We start from the raw sequence: 21,161 nt of genomic DNA on the forward strand, positions 1-21,161 counted from the left end.
TAGATGATAAAACGAGATACGTTTCCAAATGCGAATGGGGGGTTTTTGCCAGTCAACTACTATCACAGGAAAGGCCATTCATTTTCAGCAGCAATGCATCTATAAATGAAAATAACTACACACACTGTACAAATAATCAAACGAGGCAAAATTAATACGTATTAACATGTTAAACAATAGTCATTTAATTGCTTCAATTAACCGCATGTAACCACAATACAAAATCTTGTCAAATTCAAGCTGTAAACTTAATCTGCTAATTGTACTCAGACAGAAAAAACATACATGAACAATAATGCCCTAATAACATTCAAATACGCAATTTATGAAAACAGTCATATAAAAACATAAATATGGCTCAAGTATCATTATTAACTGTGTAATGAGGGAAGTACAATTTGGATTTCTACAACTAATAAAGTAAAAACTCTAAAAAAATACTTCCACTATAAACAAAATGTCTTCAAATTGTACAGATACTGTAATTGTAATGGGACTAAAAATGAATCTATGTTCAGAACAGCATACTAGCATATTCGTAATAGTGCTGCGGAATACATGTATGCTGTATGACTAAAATATGCCGATGAACTACTATATTTGCCAAAATGTGGCTTTTCTGTGGAATAATATATCCTGCAGAGCAGTCAACTTGAGCTTTTATTTCCATGTGGATGGGAAAAAACAATTGTTTTTCTGGTGTGTCAGACAATATATTTATTATACAAAAAATAATTAAACATTTAAAAAAAATTGTTGTTCTGTTTTTAGTTTAGTAACCTCGTAAAGATCCATTCACACCAAGGACAACAACAAAAAACAGTAAAAATAAATAATCATATTTTGTAACATGTTTTTAAAGCCTAAATGCCTACTGTTAATTCTTTAAAATAGCTCTGAGAATTGTTCAGAGTTGAAAATAACAGCTAATCAGAATCCATCCTCCTCCAAAAAAGTGCAAGAATTTTTATGTCAAGCGACAGACAAAGAAAACTGCAACATGCTAATGATATACACTACCTGAAAAAGGTTTTTTTTCACCAATACAAGTTTTAGCAAAAGCAAATAAAGACTTCTAGTTCAGGGGTGGCCAACCCTGTTCCTGGAGAGTCACCTTCCTGCAGATTTCAGTTGCTACCCATATCAAACACACCTGAACCAATTAATTAGGACCTGAACACCACTTGATAATTACAGGCAGGTGTGTTTGAAATGAGTTGCAACTGAAATCTGCAGGAAGGTGGCTCTCCAGGAACAGGGTTGGCCACTCCTGTTCTAGTTGATCATTTGGTATCAGAAGTGGCTTATATAAAAAGGCAAAGGCCTCTAGATTACGCTTATTTTACCAAAATATCTTGATTTTTTTTTATAATTTAATTAAAACAGTAAGGTCTGACTTTGCTTTGACAAAAGTCTTGTCACTTAACAGAAATAATGTACAGTATAAAATATAAAGTCATGGTACAGGGGAAACAGAATTAATATTGTGTATGACTTCCATGAGCTTGGAGGAAAGACAAAGAAAGTGTTCTTGCAGGACTCCCAGAGTTCATCAAGATTCTTTCGATTCATCTTCAATGCCTCCTTATTCATCTTACCCTAGACATGCTCAATATGGTTCATGTCTGGTGACTGGGCTGGTCAAGCCTGGAGCATCTTGACCTTCTTTGCTTTCAGGGACTTTGATGTGGAGGCTGAAGTACGAGAAGGAGCGCAATCCTGCTGAAGAATTTGCCCTCTCCTGTGCTTTGTAATGTAATGGGCAGCACAAATATCTTGATACCTTAAGCTGTTGATGTTGCCATCCACTCTGCAGATTATTTACACACTGAATGTAATTCCAAACCATAATTTTTCCTTCACCAAGCTTGACTGATTTCTATGAGAATCTTTGGTCCATGCAAGTTCCAATAGGTCTTCTGCAGTATTTTGATGATTGGGAATGCAGTTCAACAGATGATTCATGAGAAAAATCGACCTTATCCACTTTCCAAATGATCAACTAGAAGTCAAGTTATTATTTGTTGCTCATACAACTGGGATTGATGATAAGACTTTTGCCAGGTAGTGTACAGTGTTACTGTGTATTAAAAAGCAAAAGAATTAACATGATAGTTATTGTTCTTGATGTGAACTGGCCTAGTTCACATATTCAAGCAGTATACTTGGAATTAAATAAAAAAGATGCATATGTTTCTCTCTAGCACAGGTGTCAAAGCCAGTTCCTGGAGGGCCGCAGCTCTGCACAGTTTGGTTCCAACCCTAATTAAACGTAACTAATCAAACTATTTAAGTCCTTCAAGCTTGTTTGAAACCTACAGGTAAGTGTGTTGAAGCAGGGTTGGAACTAAACTGTGCAGAGCTGAGGCCCTCCAGAACTGGCTTTGACTCCTGTGCTCTATAGGCTTCGAAGATTTAGATATTATGGTGTTATTTAAATATAAAAAACTCATTTAGATCTGGTTCGATCTGCTTTTACATAACATAAATAAAGCAGAATGTGCAACATTTGAATTCTATAAATATATGAAAGTCCGCATTAAATAAAATTTCACAATGATTATTTTGTTATCGCCCACGGTTAATCTTAATATGAACAATTAATCTCCGCTATTTAATCCAATGAAAAAAATAAAACAATTTTCGTAATCCTTAATCAAAATCAAACCATTTGCTTCTACTTGAAATGTTTGATCTTCTAAGATGATGTCAGTTTGACACAAGTATGCTTAGCCACGCCCCTCCAACCGTTTGTTTGCTGAAGGTGAAAGATGAGAGGAGGAGCTTAAAAATAAAACCCTGCCCCTACTGAATATTCCCTTTGATTTGGAAATACATCATCATGACACTGATATAAAATTCTGCAGCAACTTCTGGCTGACATAGACTTTAAAGGCTGCAAACATCATGCACAGCGCAGTGAAAGAAATAAGCTAGTATTTATTCTGAACATAGTCTGACCACTACATGACCTTTTTGTAATACTGATATACAGTCACTTCAGACTGATTTCTATTATATATAACATAAATACTATTAACACAAACTTAAAAAAAACACATAAAAAAACATCTTTTGTACTTGATGATTGTGCTAAAAATGATCCCTGTAGTGTTCCATTCTTTAAAATAATAACTTGTCGCCAGTAAAAACAACACTGATTTGAGTGTTTTTATCCTTCGCTGGTAAACAGCAGGAGTTTCTTCACCTGTAATGCTTGTCTGTCATGGTTAGCAGTCTGATTTCAGAGGATCGCAGTAATTCTGAGGTTAACAATCCTCTCTGAAGACAAATAAAGGATGATCAGCAGTCTTGGATGTTTGGATTTCTTTTGCGGAACATCAGAGCGCGCTTTCATACGTCACCGGTGTCCCTGAGGCAGACAACGCACCCTGACTGACAGCTACAATTCAGAAAAAAAGCACAATTAAAACAATGTATTTATAAATTGAACACAATCAATAATATTAGTACTTATTCCTGTTATAAAAGCTTGGGCATTTTTATTTTTACTTATGATCATCCAGGTGAGTGCTGCACATTAATGTTGGTGAGGAGAGATGCCCGCATGTGGTTGTAAATGTAAAGCACTACATAAGTACATTCATTCAAACAAACAATAAAAGCAGACAGAGAGTAAAACAGGACAAAGGCTGACCATACAGCATGCAAATTCTCCGAGCTGTGGTAGAGGTAACGCTTTATTAATGTTTGCAGGGTACTGCAGCTTAATTCTGACCAAAACCAAACTGTCTACAAAGGCAGCAACATAACCATTAACTGATGTTGAAACATTCGTTATGGTTTGCAGTCTCACACGCCACAAAATAGTACTTCTCTTTTGAAAAATGAAAGGTTTACTGTTGGTTCTAACAGTCGGTTGGCAGCCATTTTCTGTCTAAAGTAAACAAATATGTTATTCACATTCTAGTTTTTAATAAATCAATATAATGTCGATGTCAAATGTCTGGAACAGACGTCATGTGCAGCTCACTGACTTTAATAGCACTTTACTTAACGGATATATAGCAAATGTGTGTGTGTGTGTGTGTGTGTGTGTGTTTTAATCATCCAAGCAAAATTTCTCTGGAATGTGATATTTATCAAAAAAGGTAGCCTAGTTGAGCAGTTTATCAATGTAATATACTGTGTGCATATACAGTATATGGACTACAGTTGAAGTCAGAATTATCAGGCCCCCTGTTTATTTTTTTCCCCCAGTTTCTTTTTAACAGAGATATTTTTTTCAATACATTTCTAAACATGATAATTTAATAATAATATTAACTCATTTCTAATTTATTTTATTTACTTTGATTTACTTTATCTTTGCCATGATGAAAATAAATAATATTTTTCTAGACACTTCTATACTTCTTTGCTTACATTCTAGCCGAAATAAAACAAATAAGACTTTCTCCAGAAGAAAAAATATTATAAGACCTACTGTGAAAATTTTCTTGTTCTGTTAAACATCATTTGGAAAATATATATAAAAAAGAAGACATAAAAAAATCAAAGGGGGGCTAATTATTCTGCTTTTAAAACTGTACACTGTGTGTATGTATACACACACACACACACACACAACCATATATTTTTATATATATATATATATATATATATATATATATATATATATATATATATATATATATATATATATATATATATATATATATATATATATATATAATTTTTTTCAGCTACATTCAGTAATTGCAAAATCAAAACACATCCCGTGTTACTACTACTCACTACTACTGATTTTTATTTCAGGTATGTTTGAACTGATCTCTCTACTTTATTAATAAATTTCTTTTATATTAAAAAAAAATCTATTGCCAGTTGAAAAACAAACAATAAAAAAATGAAGTAGTGGTGGGCAGCAAGCATTTAAAGTAGTTCAACCAACAGAAGTAACACATCATTTATCGACTTAAAGATATCACCCTAATTTTGCTATTGGACCAATAAAATACCAATTTATTGGCCAATATCGATATAGACACCAATATATTATTGTGCATTCCGTTTATACAGTGTTGTGAAAAAGTGTTTATCCTATTAAAGCTGATTTATATTTCTGCATCAAGCGCACATGCACAGCCTTCGCATGAACGCATAGCCCTCGCCATAGCCATCAGCGACACTGACGCACACCCCTCAAAAAATGTAACTACACGTCGCAGAGACGAGTAGCGCAAGCTCTGTCATTGGTCGGCTTGGTAGCACTGACGAGTAAGGGTGGGGGTAAGAGCCGCGTGAGCCTGATGGAGCAAGTTTTTCCAAGTATAAGGTCCCGTGAAGGAACTCCAGATGGAAACTGTTGTTTTGTGTTTACCTTATGATTAAAGTTGTTGCATGTCCGCCGATTCCCACCTAAGAATGAGCAAGTTTAAGCTACTTGTACATTAAGGTAGTGTTCATAAAAAAACAAAACACCAGCGAAGAAACTCGACAAAGAGGAATATAAACAGCTACTGCCAGCTAGCGTTTCTAAAGTGTTATTGCAGAGCAACACACACAGAGCGTAGTAGTATAAATACATGGTTACACGCATTGCATGCGCCGTGGGTCACGCCGATCACTTGACGCAGAAGTATAAACCAGGCTTTACTTATTTCTTTTTTTTTTTCCATATTTGTCACACTTTAATGTTTCAGATCATCAAACAAATTTAAATATTAGCAACAGAACAATGGTTTACAGCAGCAAGTCCACTTCTGAATGGCTGAAGGTAAACAAAATGAAGACTTTAGAGTGGCCTAGTCAAAGTCCTGGCCTGAATCTAATTGAGATGCTGTGGCATGACCTTAAAGGTTCAGGACACCCTGGAGAACTTTTTTTTTTAATTAACAGATTTGTGTGTGTTGAGCATCAGTTAAGACAATGTTAGCACCTGTCTGGATAATTTTGAGCTTTTGTCAGCAAATTTTAGCTTCCGGGTTTAAAATTATTTTTGGGGCGGGATCAAAAACGGCGACGTAGCGCAGTACTGCAAGTGCAATGATGACGCGTCGGTTTCTCATTATTATTCATAGCGGAGTTTCTTATCCTATGGGAAGAGCCGGCTGCTTAATTATTCATGAGACCTGCCAGAGTCATGCCCGAGCTGTGAGACACGTCACGGACCCACGGCACGGGCACACAGTATTTAGCCGTTCATGAAGGCTCACATGCGTTTGTTTCCATGATCCACGGGGTTTGTTGCATGTTTTCCCCCGCGATCTTGTCAGGGCCGATCATACAGCAAAGCTGTGTGTGCTGCTAGCATTTTTGTCGGGAGAGCAACACGAGAATTAGAGAATGTTCGTTCACATTCAGACACATCACTGTGCTGCTGTGTTTGCCTAAATCCTCCAGATTACCAGCAGGGCTAACGGTTAAAATAGACAGGTCAGGAGACCTGCTGCACTGAGTCTGCTCGATACAGGGATTGAGGGAGAAGTCCTCATTTATAGGGTTTACATGAACACACTTATCTTTACAATGATATAAATTGTGGTTATGTGTATATGAAATTACGAATAACAAATGTAGCAGGTCATTAAATCATTGTTCATTTCTTTGCATTTTAACTTTGTAAACTATAAACTCGTGCGTCTCCTCACGGTTTGTCTCATTTTGTGAGCTAGCTTTGTTCGCTCACGTTCTCCCCTGCTGGCCACGCCCACCCCTGCCCGATACTCGCGGAGCTCCACGCCCATTAATCATGCATCTTTTGAAAAAATCTTGAAGTAGACTTTAACCGAAAGTGGGGGGTGTCATAGCCCTTTAAAAATGCGTTTCATACTCGAAAACCCTCCAATATGGCTGAATTGCAACAATTTTGCATAGATAAGTGGGCTAAAATTCCTTCACAGCGCTGTAACAGACTCATGCAAGTTATTGTAAACGCTTGATTGCAGTTGTTTCTGCTAAGGAAGACCCAACCAGTTATTAGGGGGCACTTTTTCACACAGGGCTATGTAGTTTAGCATTTTGTTTCCAAATAATTATAGAATCCTTCATTTCACAACTGCATGATGTGTTTACTTGTGTTATCTTTGAGTAATATTTTAGTTAGTTTGATGATCTGAAATATTAAAGTGTGACACGTGCAAAAAAATTAAAAAAATGAGTAAGGGGGCAAACACTTTTTCACATATATATTGTATATATGGGTGTATGTGAAATCTGTCTTACCCCACTCAGGGTTCTTTGGTTTCTGCAGTAGTCGAGGGCCGAGCAGGCTGATGAGCAGAGCTCCAATAGGAGCAGTGATGATGATTGACAGCACAGCCACAGTCAGGACGTCCATGCCGTACTTCTGCAGCTCCAGGTCCTGCTTGGAACGGGCCATGTCTAAAGCTGTAGAGCCTATAGCCGCCTGAAACCAGTCACAAGTCATTCTCAGGGATCTCACAGAAGCATTTCATTTCTCTCACACCTTCACAAAGGCACGGTAAAACAGCAGGTCTATTTACACACTTGGCAAGTTTACCTGTACTGTGGCTTTAGGCATCCAGGCGAGAGTGACAAAGATCTTCTCTTTCAGGTTAAATCCGGCTCGCAGGACCACAATGAATGTGACAAGCAGGCGTACGGTGAGGCCGATGAACAAAGCTGCTATACCCAAAACTGAGGACGGATCAAATTACAGCTCATTAATAAAAAATATTACACTGCTGACAGTCTGCTTAAGTATTTTCTCATCAGCTCTATAGAAATGACAGCACATAAGATGTAAAAAATCACATTTATACTGTAGTTTGACACTCACACACAGTCGTGAGCTCCAAAGAACTAATAACAATCTCAGCACCGATGAGTCCAAAGAGAAGAGGCTGAAACACAAGCCAAAACCTCTCCACTACTGCTTCCACTGAAGCCTGAAACAGATACAGAAAAATTGTACATGTTGCCTTGAAAAACGGGAAGAAAATTACTGTACATTGTTACACTTCAACACACTTATTACTTGACATTATTGCCAAAACATTTGTCAATAGAAGGCAAAAGAAGAGGACAAATAGACAGAACCCTGTTGTGTTTCTAATTTTATTTCCCTTCTTTATTTTTGATATCTCAATGGAAAGTGCGGACAAGAAACTGATGTGTTGCTGGTTGTACTTTATTAAGGTGGTTTATGAGGATATGCTTTGTATCTGTGTAATTCATAATGCTTTAAATCCTACTTAACATTCTTTAGACATTTAAATTTTGCCACTGGTTTCTTGTGAGGGTTGGGTTTAGGAGTGGGGTTAGGCCATATAATCAGACGTTCTACTATATAATATGCATTACAACCACCGAGCATCTTCATAAACCATTTATACTGTACAGGTAGTATGTGTATGTGCAATATTACTTGACATTGTTGCCAAAAATAAAGTAAAATAGAAAAAGTAGACAAAACTGAGATTAAACTTACACATATACTTTTGTTTTCAAACATTTTTCGTCTTTACTATCTGCAGTACACAAAACTCTACTGTTTTGTTCAGTTATTCTATTATTTCAGTGGAAATTGTGTGTTTGTGTTTGGTTTGGAAGATCCTTGTAGTCTTGAACATGATGTTCTTGGGAAAAAAATACATGAAACTAATTGCTCTACAAACAAGTGTTTGCATGGTTATACAAACAAAGCAGAATCATATAATAAGAAAATGTCAGTTTGCAACATCAAAGGGAAGTGAATGAGACCGGAAGTCTTGAGCCAAAAAGATTCAAATGGCTGTGTCTGCTAGTACACGAAGAATAAGGTGAATAAAAAGTATAAAATATTTTGTCTTTTTTTCTTTAATTATTATGTTTGTTATTATTATTTTATTCAAAATTTGTTTTATTCTTATTGTATACTTATTTTTTTTTTTTTGTGGGTTGTGTTTAGAGTACATATTTTAAATAATGTTCTATAAATAAATAAATGATCTGTTTTACCTGTCACTGAATATAATGGTATTTTATATATATTGTCACCTTAGAATTATAAGGTTCTATCTTACATTTTTGTCAGTATTTAGTTACTGACATATTCTTATTAAATGACAACTTATTTACATTATGGGATGTTTTTTTTTATAAGATTTTTTTTTACATTTTAAGATTTTTTATTTAAAAAAAAAAAACAAATGTTACACACATACTGTTTGCTATGGAATGCACAAACATTAAAGCTCATTATCTCAAAATCATTCAGAACGCAGATGAAACCTTATATATTAATTTTTTGAAATTATTATTTCTATTTAAGATAATTTTTATCATATTTGTTGTTGTTGAACATAAAACTTAAAATTAAATAAAAAATTAAAATTAAATTCACAGCTTAATTTGATATTTCACTGTGTTTATGACAGGAGATTCAGACCTTAGCTCTTCCCCAGCCTATTCCGGCCACAAACGCCAGCACCAGTGTACAGAGACCGCCTGCTCCAGGAATCCCAGCCACATTACTGCCAAACAGAGCAAACACTGACAAGCCCAACACCAGGAAGGAGCGTTTCAACACGAGGTTTCTCTGCACGCAAACACACAAATCAACAACAAAAACAATAAAAGTGGTTACGATGATAGCAATTCTGAAAACAACATATTGTTGTATACATATTGTAGTTCTCAATCCTGTAGCTGTTGCTTGTGTACCTGGTCTCTGCTGGGAAAGTAATGTAAAAAGAACCCTAATGCCACACCAGTGACTGCACCACCCAATACCTCCAGCGGACCCCGCAGCACGTTTAACCACACGGAGCCTGCAGAGGGTAAAACAGAGGACAATAATATAACACAGCACAACTAACAAGTCAATGAATCTTGGAGAAATGACCCAGTTAAAAGTTAAAATTATATAAGTTTTAAGTACACACTTTATAAACTTGGGAAAAAAAAGATTCTTATACATAATCATACACTATGAAAAGTTTGAGGTGAGTTTAAATGATGTATTACTTTAATTTAGAGAGGAAGCACTGGAAAGGATCAAAAGAAAGACTAAAACATTTATGATGTAACATAAGTATTCCATGACAATCACATATCTTAAAGTAATGAGTTATGTCAAAATAAAGAGATACTTTTTCTCTTTTTTTCCCCAAAGATCAAGCTTTATTTTTGAATCACCGAGCTTATAAAATCCTGATTAAAATTGCATCATGCTTCCACAAAATCAAAAAAAATAAATAAATAAATTGTTCAATGCAAGACATTGTTTTTATTTTAAAAATAATTGTATAAAGTTTTGCAATGAATATACAAAATCAATATACAAATATTTATTATATCAATATATAAAAGTAATATACAATTAATATGACTATTAATACACAAAATATATTTATGAAGTGAGGTGAGTTTAAATATTTTGTTAAATTGAAGACAACACATATATAATATTATAAAGTATTAATATTTCAACAAAGGCTGTTTTTTTTAACTGAACAGAAATGTTTCACATGGGCACAAAAAAAAATCTATTTCAAATATACATTAACTAACAAACTAACTAACTAACTAACTGACTAACTAAATACATACATACATACATACATACATACATACATACATACATACATACATACATACATACATACAGAAACTAACTTTATACACAACCAAATAAAAAAAAATAATTTCTTTGGTTTTCACTAAAAAAATAAATCAACAAGACTCTTTTCGTTGTTGACAATAACGATATATATATATATATATATATATATATATATATATATATATATATATATATATATATATATATATATATATATATATATATATATATATATATATATATATATATATATATTTTTTTTTTTTTTTTTTTTTTTTTTCAAATCAGCATATTAAAATGACATCTGAAGGTTCATGTGATGCTTAGAAATGTGTAGTAGATCCTGGAAATTTAGTTTTGACATTACTTATAATGAAAATAGTTTCATTATTTCCGTGGACGTCTATTTTAATATGTAAAACCGTATGTTTGCTTGTCCTAAAAACATTTTTCATTTTAAACCTTACCGTGAGCAAATTTTGAACAGTACAGTAAAATGCTTAATCTTGTCTAAATAGTGTCTAAAAGTGGCGTTTTTATTGTTATATCACAATCAAATCATAAATGAGAGTGAGTCTAGTATCAGTTTAATTTTTTTCCTCTTTCCTTCCTATATAATGTTATACTGTACAGTATAATGAGAGTAAGCAGAAAAGCACAAAGTATAAGGATAGCTTATTTATTTATTTTTATACATTACACTTTTTTCCTACAGCCACATACTCTATATCAAAATTCTTTAAATAGTTTATATTTGCTTTTTTTTCAATTGCATCACTTCTATTTCTCCATAATTTAGATTCTATTGTTTTTATTTTTATTTTTGTTATTGTTATTATTTGTTGTATTATTTTAAGGTCTCAAGTGGTTGTGTAAGCATTTCACTGCATATCATACTGTCTGTGTATGACTCCGTATGTGACAAAACACTTGATTTATAAAAGCTTTGAGTTTTTTTGGCAAACCTGTGGCGAAAGCAATGCCCAAGCAGGTGGTAAAGCAGGTAATGGCAATGATGTCATCAACGCTGCACGCTGCCATGAGAAGTGTAGGTATGCCCTGCTCTAAACCGTATCCTTGCCTATGTAGAAGCAGCATGGATGGAACCACAACAGCTGGAGTAACAGCCCCAAGAACAAACCTACCGAGCAGAAAAGTACAATGTGAGACAAGACTATGCAGATATTAATGAGTCTCTTGTCTTGTCATAAACCATGGTTTACCCTAAAATAAAGCCCCAGATCCATGGAAGACCCAGTATTAAATAGGACATCACCGCCATAGTGGCTGCCTCAAAAATGAGAGGGAACATGGACAAACGCAAACACACAGCTTTCAGCTTCTTCAGTGCCTGAAACACACATATAAGATAATTAGATAGGGCTAAAACAATTTCACAATTCATGCATTATAATATCTGAAAATTATCATTATAACTATATTAATAATAATAATATGGAATATTAATATTGCAGTGAGGTGCAATAAATGAAGTTGATTGGTCGTTTATCAAATCTGATCAATCAGATGGGGCCTTACTACTCACTTCTCCATAAATAGGTTCTGGTATGCTATTGGCTAGCTGGACCAACCCAAAGATAAACCTAGTGCCTCAGAATAGAGAGCTGAAAATAAACGCTAAAGGCAAGACAACAGAAATGGACAACAGAGAATAAAATATGAGAATATCGAGCCTATGGATGTCAGGAGGAAACTTAACTACTTTACGTTTTGTCAGTTTTGTGGCTAATTCGTACATATTCATACGAGTTCAGTTGTACAAAAATGTCTGATTTTAAACGGAGGCATGGCACCAAACCCAGCCCCTAAACCTAACCGTCATTGGGGGGATGAAAAATGAGATCATACGAATTAATACGAATTAGCCACTTAATCAAAGTTACGAATTGCTGCGAGATTGTGTTGGAATATTTGTTGATGTTTTTAGTCATTGGTAGTGTTTTAAAGTCAATATATACTTTTTGCCTCAATTTGATTTACATCTCAAAAATAACAATTGCCTGTTAATTTTAGTATGGTCATTAAATATATACATTTTCTTTTTATTTTAAGAGCCAATGATAATATTACCATTTATCTGGGAAAAATTAATCGCAAGAAACATTGTTATTGTAGGGATCAATAACATTATCACACATTTGCAGCAACTTTTATTTCATATTTTGATACACTCACTGGCCACTTTATTAGGTACGAGTAACAGGTTGGACCCCCTTTGGCCTTCAGAACTGCCTTGATCCTTCGTGGCATAGATTTAACAAGATACAGGAAATATTCCTCAGAGATTTTGGTCCATATTGACATGATAGCACCACGCAGTTGCTGCAGATTTGTCGACTGCACATCTAGGGATTGAATTGACATGGTCAGCAACAATATTGAGTCAGGCAGACAGTGGTACTAATGGGCCCAAAGTGTGGCAAGAAAAAATCCCCCACAACATTACACCACCACCACCAGCCTGAACCATTGATACAAGGTAGGATGGATCTATGCTTTCATGTTTTTGACACCAAATTCTGACCCTACCCTCCGAATGTCACAGTAGAAATTAAGACTCATCAGAGTAGTCAACGTTTGTCCAATCTTCTAGTGTCCAATTTTGGTGACAAGAGTGGCACCCCGTGTGGCCTTTTGTTGCTGTAGCCCATCCGCCTCAAGGTTGGACGTGTTGTGCATTCAGAGATGCTCTTCTGCATATCTCGGTTGTAACGAGTGGTTATTTGAGTTACTGTTGCCTTTCCATCAGCTGAAATCAGTCAGGACATCCTCCTCTAAAATTGTTTTACCGAGCAATTGGACAGGTGTACCTAATAAAGTGGCCAGTGAGTGTTTATAATAATGAAAGCGAATTATGGAAAAAAAAGTGGACAAAAAAAGAAGATCCCTATGATTTTCCACAATGCAGAAAAGTAGCGAGTGTCAAGGAATTTGTCAAATTTTACATTAATAAATAAAAAATAGTGTTGTACAGCTAATCAAATTATAATATGGACTATTAACTTGTGAATATGAAACCACAAGATACTATTTAAATATTAAATCTGCATGTTTTGCACATTTGTGTAAATGCAGTTTGGTTTAATACACAAAAATTTACATATTACTATTAGAAGACATAAACACACAAACTTTATTTCCAGAACTGATAAAAAAATCACTTCTCTGGCATATTTATGAGCAAAGCTATTACTAAATTCTGTAAACGCTAAAATTCATAGCATCTTAAAAATCATCAACAACGACAACAACAAAAATCTTTGAATCCAAAAAATAAATAAATAAATAATTCTATAAGGTTCTTAACACTAAAATAATGTTACATTCTTCATAAAGTGTTGTTACTGAATAAGAACATGATCTTTGATTAATAAAGTGTGTTTTAACAATTAAAACGGTCCAAAAAACAAAACTGTAAATACTGAATTCAGGAAAAAATGAAATGGACTTTGAGAAACGATAAAACGTTATTATTTTATAGCGCCCCAAGTATATTGTAAAGGCACTTTGTCTTTGTCAGCATCAAGAAAAATGTTTTTGATGTTACTCGACAGGAGCTGATTGGGTTTCATACCTTGCTGTCTAATTCCAAGCCAGCCTTTACCAGAATGACACCAAGAGCGATGTTCCTCAGAGAGGAGGACCATCTAACATCAATGTACACCGCATCTGTAACCACAGGGATGTTTCTGAGGATAAAGCCTGCCAGCAGCATGCCTGCAAACACACACAGAGAAAACAGCAGAACTCAAGAACACAAACAGAAATCCAAGAGTTTCCCATTACAGTTCTCACACTGGCGAACGCTTACAAAATAAATAGCTCAATGAAAAAATAACACAGGTAACTTGTCTTTAAGCTGAGAGAAAAAAATCCACTTAAGATTGGATTAATAATACTACATGATGTTTTTGAAAGAAGTCAGTTAAGACTACATTTATTTAATCTATGAATATGTAATGTAATGTATTTATATAGCGCATTTATTGTGCATGGCCATACGTCCAAAGCACTTAACTATCATGAGGGGAGTCTCTCCACACCACCACCAGTGTGCAGCATCCACTTGCATGATGCAACGGCAGCCAAAGGACAACGGTGCCAATGCTCTCACCACACACCAGCTATTGGTGTGTATGATATTATTATGATCATTATGATTTTACATAATTATTTTATATTTTTTTAAACATTTATATATCATTGATTCCTGAGACAGAAAAAAAAAAGATTTTTTATGTCTCACAATCTTTCAGAAATGACTCTAATATGCTTATTTGGTGTCTTATCGTAAGCAATGTCCACACAAACACTGATATTTTAAAAACCGCATTGTTTTTCTATGTGTTTTAGCCTTTTGTCCAAATGGAAATGCAGTACTATTTCAGCCAGGGTGAGGATTTTCAGAAACTCTGCAAACAGTTTGATTTTCGCCTTATAGCATGAGTTTGCAGGCTGTTTTCTCTGTTCTGATAGCCCAACGTAGCTTTATTCTAACACAGTGTCATAACAACACATGTCATAATGGGCAATAAACGCTATCTTTTGCATGTTAAAAGGAGTTTTTGTCCTAGCAATCTCCGACAGTGATGTTCAAAATTTATATTTTAGAAATGCTTTCTATTTCCGCAATAGATATTATCACTGCTGAACAACAGCATAAACTACTATGATAATGATCACCTCAAGTACAGGATATGTGCTTTGCAATTAATGTGAGTTTAAATACTATTTTACGTGACATTTATTGACATCACTACTTTAAGCAGCAGCAGATAGTTCACCTCAGATCTTAAAAATAAACTAGTGCTCAGTTGGTGTTTCTTTGTGGAGTTTGCATGTTCTCCCTGCATTCGCGTGGGTTTCCTCTGGGTGCTCCGGTTTCCCCCACAGTCCAAAGACATGCGGTACAGGTGAATTGGGTAGGCTAAATTGTCCGTAGTGTATGAGTTTGTATGTGAATGTGTGTGTGGATGTTTCCCAGAGATGGGTTGTGGCTGGAAAGGGCATCCACTGCGTAAAAATGTGCTGGATAAGTTGGCGGTTCATTCCGCTGTGAACCCGTATTAGTAAAGGGATTAAGCCGACAAAAAAATGAATAAATGAATGAAATGAAAAGCCTTTACCATTTCATTGGGAGTGCAGTGGTTGGTATTTGTCATTTTGTGCCACATTTGGTGCAGACAGCCAAATTGATTGATGCTGGAATCTTGTCGTATCGAATGTTGTTAGGACATGGTGTAAAGCTTTTATCGCTGCCTGTTGATTCAGAATGCTCTTGCAAAATGCCTTTCCTGATACTTTTGATCAATTTAATGCTGAATAAAAGTCTCTTTATATAAAACCTCTCATGATATCTCATGATATAAAAAAAGTTTATACACAAGCTGCAAATACAGCAGTAATATGTTGGTGTTTCTTCTTGTTTTGAGTTACATTTAACATTATTTTGCCTAGTCATTTGAACAGGAATCCACATAGTTGTCATTTTTAACTTCTGAGCATTGCTTTACACATTAATGACACCAAAATTTATTATTGCACACAAAATGACATTAATGTGCATATTTGAATTTTAAACTCAGAAATTGTCATACCGAGCAGAGGAGGTACAGGTGGCAGTCTTGGTAAACGTATGCGTCCAAACAGTTTTCCTCCGGCCACTGAACAAATAAACAAGGTCACAATTCCGAAAAGGTTCCCGCCTGGAAGACATTCCTTCTCTGTGATGGACCAGACCACTCCAAAGAGCACTGCGGCCATGGTCACTGCCAAGGGGACAAGAGCAAACAGACACGGTGTGTTTAATTAACCAGCAGATCACACTGCGAGACAATGAAGATTGACATACAAACATAATGCACTTATTTCTATTATTTAATGTTCAAAGACTTGAGATCGGGGAAAACATTTTCAGAAAAAGAAGGAATTGTTTACATTTTATTAGTTACAGTTTAAGTTCTAAGTAATAATAATTCACTACTGTCATAGGAGTACTGTTAGTTGCATGTAATTACAGTATGCAGACTTTAAAACTATAGTTGTAGTATGTAGAACATGTGTAATAATGCCATTAATAACCGATTTTATTTTATAAATATGCATTTCATAAATACAGACACACTTTATATACTGTAATGTGACTAAATGTACAACTTGTAATTATACTAATTATTTTTTTGATTCTATTTATTAATTGACATATTACTGTTATTTTATAATGTGAATTTCTAATGTAGTTTTTGGTTGCATTTTGTTTGTACAGTTGCAAGTTTAAAAGAAGCACATTATAAGTAGAATGTATTACTGTTGAGGGTCCTGTGAAACTAAAGTTTTTTAGATGTTAGTTTCAGTCCGTTAGTTCTAAGGATATCTACAAGCTAGTGTACTCCAAAACTGACAAAATTTAAGTAAAAAATAAAAATAAATAATAAAACAGATATAGACATCCAAAACATGCAGTTTTTCACTTCCACCTAAATGCATCAACGACTTTTCTTTGTCATCAAATATTGACCAATCAAATGCTCTCTAGTGTCTGATATGCCCCGCCCCCTTTATGATATGCCCACACTTTTTATTTGCTTCAGCTCAATTTTTTGCTCTTCAGCTCAATCACTCTCACTGGCAGAGATGTGATAAAAACAAAACACTACTGGCTGTTTTTAAAGGGGAGGAGCTATGTCCCACCCCCTCTTAATCTTCATTTATAATATTAAAAATATATAAAAATAGAAATAATAAAAACAGTCCAATAAAAAAATGCACATTTCAAACCACTTCATAGGAGCTTTATTATTATTATTATTATTATATTAATTTTTTTTAAATAAATAATTTATATTCAGAAAATTAAATGTTAATATTCCATGAAAACAAATGTATGACTTCCAGAAAGAACAGTAAGCAGCACAATTGTTTTCAACAGGATATGAACTATACATATTTACTGAACAGCAAATCAACATATTAGTATGATTTCGAAAGGGCTCATAGGACACTAAAGATGATGCTGACAATTCAGCTTTGATATCTAAAAGAAAAATACAAAAAAAAAACATTTCAAAATATTTATTATTATAGAAAACAGCTTTTTTTTTTAAATTTGTAATAATACTTACAAATACATCACAATACACTACTATAATACTATATCTTACACAAAGATAATTGGTGAGAATATTTAATCAATTATTGATTAATTTATTTTATTAATTATTATATTAGATCTTTCAAAACAAAAAAAATAATAACACAATCAAACAAATTTTAATGGTAAATTTAAGATTTTGAAGACTATTGACTGACCTTTGGTGATAATGGCAGCCAGCATGCCTCTGGGTGGACACGGGCATAGTCTGCGCAGCCATGGGCAGCATTCATACGGAGGGTCTGTGTTGGTGCAAGCATCAACCGCCGACACTGGTCGAGGGACATAGATGGTCTCTTCTGTCATACTGGGATTGGGACTCTCTGGACGCTTTGGAACCACCAGGACTGTCTGACTGACAGTGAGGTGGTGCTGTCAGAGAAAACAGTGAAGGAAGATGCATTGATCTTAGTTGCAAAATCTAAACTTTGCAGATGCTCTATCCAGTGTAGCATCTAAAAGGTATGTTTTCAATTATTTCACATCATACTTATTGCTTTAAAAATAAAACCTGAATATAAACAAAAGGATTGAGAAGATGTATATATTATGTAAATTGTGTGTGTTTTTAGGTTTTTCTTTAGTTCTGTTATTTAATCAGGTTTTTTGTTTCTTACAAGTACTTTAAAGTCATCTTGAGGAAAAGTTTATAGTACTTTTTTTTTGAGTGTAAAAATATGTCTTGCTTTCTGTGAGGGCTGTGATTAGGAGTAAAACTGGAAGATAAAATGTACAAAATAAAGTAATCAAGTATTTTCCCAACTTTCACATTACAGAGTATTGCTGATGAATATCTAAAGTACATTTTTGTGCATTAAACATGCGAAATAAAAGTCATGTTGTCACTGCCTATCTCAGATACTGTACCTTACTGTGTTTTCTTATTTATATTTAAATGTACATAAACGACTAAGCTATGAGACAAAGAAAAAAAATGTACAATATGGTATCATTTATGAACAGTGCAAATTATATGACCTAAAAATAAACAACCTTTCAGATAGTTAATGTTCATCACTACCTTTCATCACATTTAAGAGAAAAGTATGCATTTGGTGACATCTGTTAATGCACTCTGAAATAATAAACAATTTTATTGATACGCCTTATGAAAATTATCCACCATTTGTATTACAGTAAATGTGTAGTAACCATGTTATAAGTGGACCGATTACCAAATCACAGAATAGCTCGATTAATTCCCAATTACCATGAATTAACTACAAAAATCATGTTTTTGCTTTGTTTTGTTTTATCTGTTTTATCTGTTATTTGATTAACTGCCATAAGGGAAACACTAACAAAGAGAAACACTAACAAAGTCTGATTCAAGTCTGAGTCATTGTTACAATGCAAATGTTTAGTAACTGAGTGATACTAATTACAGTAATTATACATACTATTAGAATTCGATGAGTTTAGGATTACCTGCATGTAATTATGCCTACTAATTGTACTATAGTATGTATATAGTAAATACTTCTTAAAACAAAGTGTAACCCAAGTATATGGCAGTTAGATCGTATTAGTTAACAAATGAGACTCTATTGTACAGCCTAACAAAATTTTAAGCATATCAAGTTTTAAAGTGGCATACCGTTCATATTGTCCATTAAACAGATTATTAATCCAAAACTGAGAAAATCTGTCATCATTTACTCGTCCTAGAAATCTGTTTGAGTTTCTATTTTCGGCTGAACACAAAAGTAATTAATTTGAAAATTGTTGAAAACCTTTAACCATTGACTTCCATATTATTTGTTTTCCCTACCATGGAAAACAATGGTTACACGTTTCTACCATTTTTCTAAATATCTTCTCTTGTGTTCAACAGAAAAGAAACTCAAAGGTTTGTAACCGCTTGGGAGAGAGTAAATTGTGAGTATATTGTCATTTTTAGGTGAACTATCCTTTAAAGGTCGACTTAGAAGAACACATACACATACAATTAACCACAGCACTCTTACTGTAGCCTACATATCATTAAACAAACAAAAAAACAACAACTAAATGATACTTCCAAACTAATTTCTGACAAAAAGAAATCAGCATCAAGTGTGGAAGTCTGACTAATATATGAACCTACTTCAGCATGATTCCCCAACGCAGAGGTGGCATCCTCAGTCCGCTGCGAGTAAAGGGAATGGGCTGAATGTGGTCTGGACTGGACATCCTCCATGGCACTGCACTTCTGCTCCATCCTCACCCGAGTCCTCTAGCCATAGCACGAGCTCGTGCCCATGACCTGTGTTCATATATTTGGATAAAGTTGGTAATATTTGCACATTCTGACTAACTCATTGATAATATAATTGCAGAGAAGTATTCTCTATTGAATATTGAAATCAGATTTGCTGCCTACTCACTATCAAAGCACAACCTAGTTCGCAGTCCATTAAATAGTGCTAATGTTGTTTTGAAATCATACTTACATGCGATTTCAGACCGAATACTCAAAGTAGCGTGTGGGAACGAGTTGTCACTGAACGAATGTGGGAATATAAAACCAACTTTACCTCAGTTGTTCAGCTAAATAACGGTCACTATGTCTGTCTACCGTTAAAGCCTGTCAATGGAGCTCAAAAGGGAAATAACTCGAGTACTAGGACAGAAAAGCGACTGGTTTATTCAACAGGTTAATCGGCTTGTGACAGGACTAAACGCGACGCCTGGGCCATATGGTGTTTTATCAGACTGAAGAGCTCGTGGCATATGGTCTCTGTTTATGGTACTGTAGTAAACCAAGAACTGACTGGACATGTCATTAACTGTTCCTAAACATCAGAATCATATTTATCTCCATATAATCAGGCATATTTATGTCCTCTTGTTTCTTATTCATCACGAATATAGTGTTGTGTATGACCTAAAACATTAATTTCTCTCTTTTCTTTGTGTAATAAATTAAATGTCTGACATTTAATAATAAACAATCATGACTTTAAACCTCCATGCCATCAAATCAAACCTCAAAGGAAAGCATCAGCAATTTTGAGCATTTCCCGAGTGATTTATTGACTGGCATGTGCCGAGCTTTGTGCCTATAAAAGCAAATAATACTGAAAATACACGCGCCTCGTCCAGAAATGCAAGTATACAGTATATTTAAAAGGTTAATCTTTTACCCGGTCCAGACATCCGGAAGCATGAATGGCAAAGGGGGGTGTTGTTTGAACCTACGTCCAATCATATTTATGCTTTCAACCTCTTTTCCGACCAGTCCCGCCTCATTTGTTGCGTGAGTGGCTAGACGTAAAAGTTGCCGACCAATCACAGGTCTTCAATACGAGACGCATGCTTATCATTATCTTCTAATCATATTATACACTGTTTTACATTCCCTCAGTAAATTTGAAAGGGATATTGATATACATATTGCTCTTTTTGTTCTTTATATTTGGAAAATGTACCCCACATCTTTTGGCGCTGTGCTTATGTTAAAAAGCTTTGGTATGATGC

General features: G+C 34.5%; 1 protein-coding gene across 9 annotated transcripts; it reads right to left on the reverse strand.

Annotated features, from left to right (window-relative positions):
- Positions 1 to 161: 161 nt before the first annotated feature.
- On the reverse strand, positions 162 to 20,874 carry si:dkey-162b23.4. Of its 9 annotated transcripts, XR_015476846.1 has the most exons (15): positions 20,828 to 20,874; positions 19,789 to 19,947; positions 17,861 to 18,074; positions 16,150 to 16,320; positions 14,127 to 14,269; positions 11,755 to 11,882; positions 11,497 to 11,672; positions 9,631 to 9,737; positions 9,356 to 9,505; positions 7,766 to 7,874; positions 7,487 to 7,623; positions 7,189 to 7,372; positions 2,390 to 3,403; positions 1,269 to 2,241; positions 162 to 1,096 (listed from the first exon to the last, which is right to left on the reverse strand). XR_015476846.1 is itself a non-coding variant. In XM_087237494.1 (13 exons), the coding sequence occupies exons 2-13, from the start codon at positions 19,900 to 19,902 to the stop codon at positions 3,342 to 3,344; spliced, it is 1,695 nt and encodes a 564-aa protein (XP_087093620.1). In that variant the 5' UTR covers positions 19,903 to 19,947; positions 20,828 to 20,874; the 3' UTR covers positions 162 to 3,341. The 9 variants fall into 9 exon arrangements, 2 of the variants coding, with proteins under 2 accessions (XP_087093620.1, XP_087093619.1); XR_015476845.1 differs by having other exon boundaries at positions 162 to 2,225; XR_015476844.1 differs by having other exon boundaries at positions 162 to 2,225; positions 20,135 to 20,874.
- Between the last annotated feature and the right edge of the window lie 287 nt (positions 20,875 to 21,161).

This window comes from Danio rerio, chromosome 1 (genome assembly GCF_052040795.2).
Source record: "Danio rerio strain M-AB ecotype USA chromosome 1, GRCz13ab, whole genome shotgun sequence".
Lineage (NCBI taxonomy): Eukaryota > Metazoa > Chordata > Actinopteri > Cypriniformes > Danionidae > Danio > Danio rerio.

Excerpts from the sequence above, each read along its gene's own strand:
- si:dkey-162b23.4 (XM_087237494.1), bottom strand. The coding sequence starts at position 19,902 with ATGGAGCAGAAGTGCAGTGCCATGGAGGATGTCCAGTCCAGACCACAT. Across the intron at positions 11,883-14,126 it reads GCTTGGAATTAGACAGCAAG|GCACTGAAGAAGCTGAAAGC; the intron begins GTATGAAACCCA and ends TGTGTGTTTCAG. Across the intron at positions 9,506-9,630 it reads ACTTTCCCAGCAGAGACCAG|AGAAACCTCGTGTTGAAACG; the intron begins GTACACAAGCAA and ends GTTTGCGTGCAG.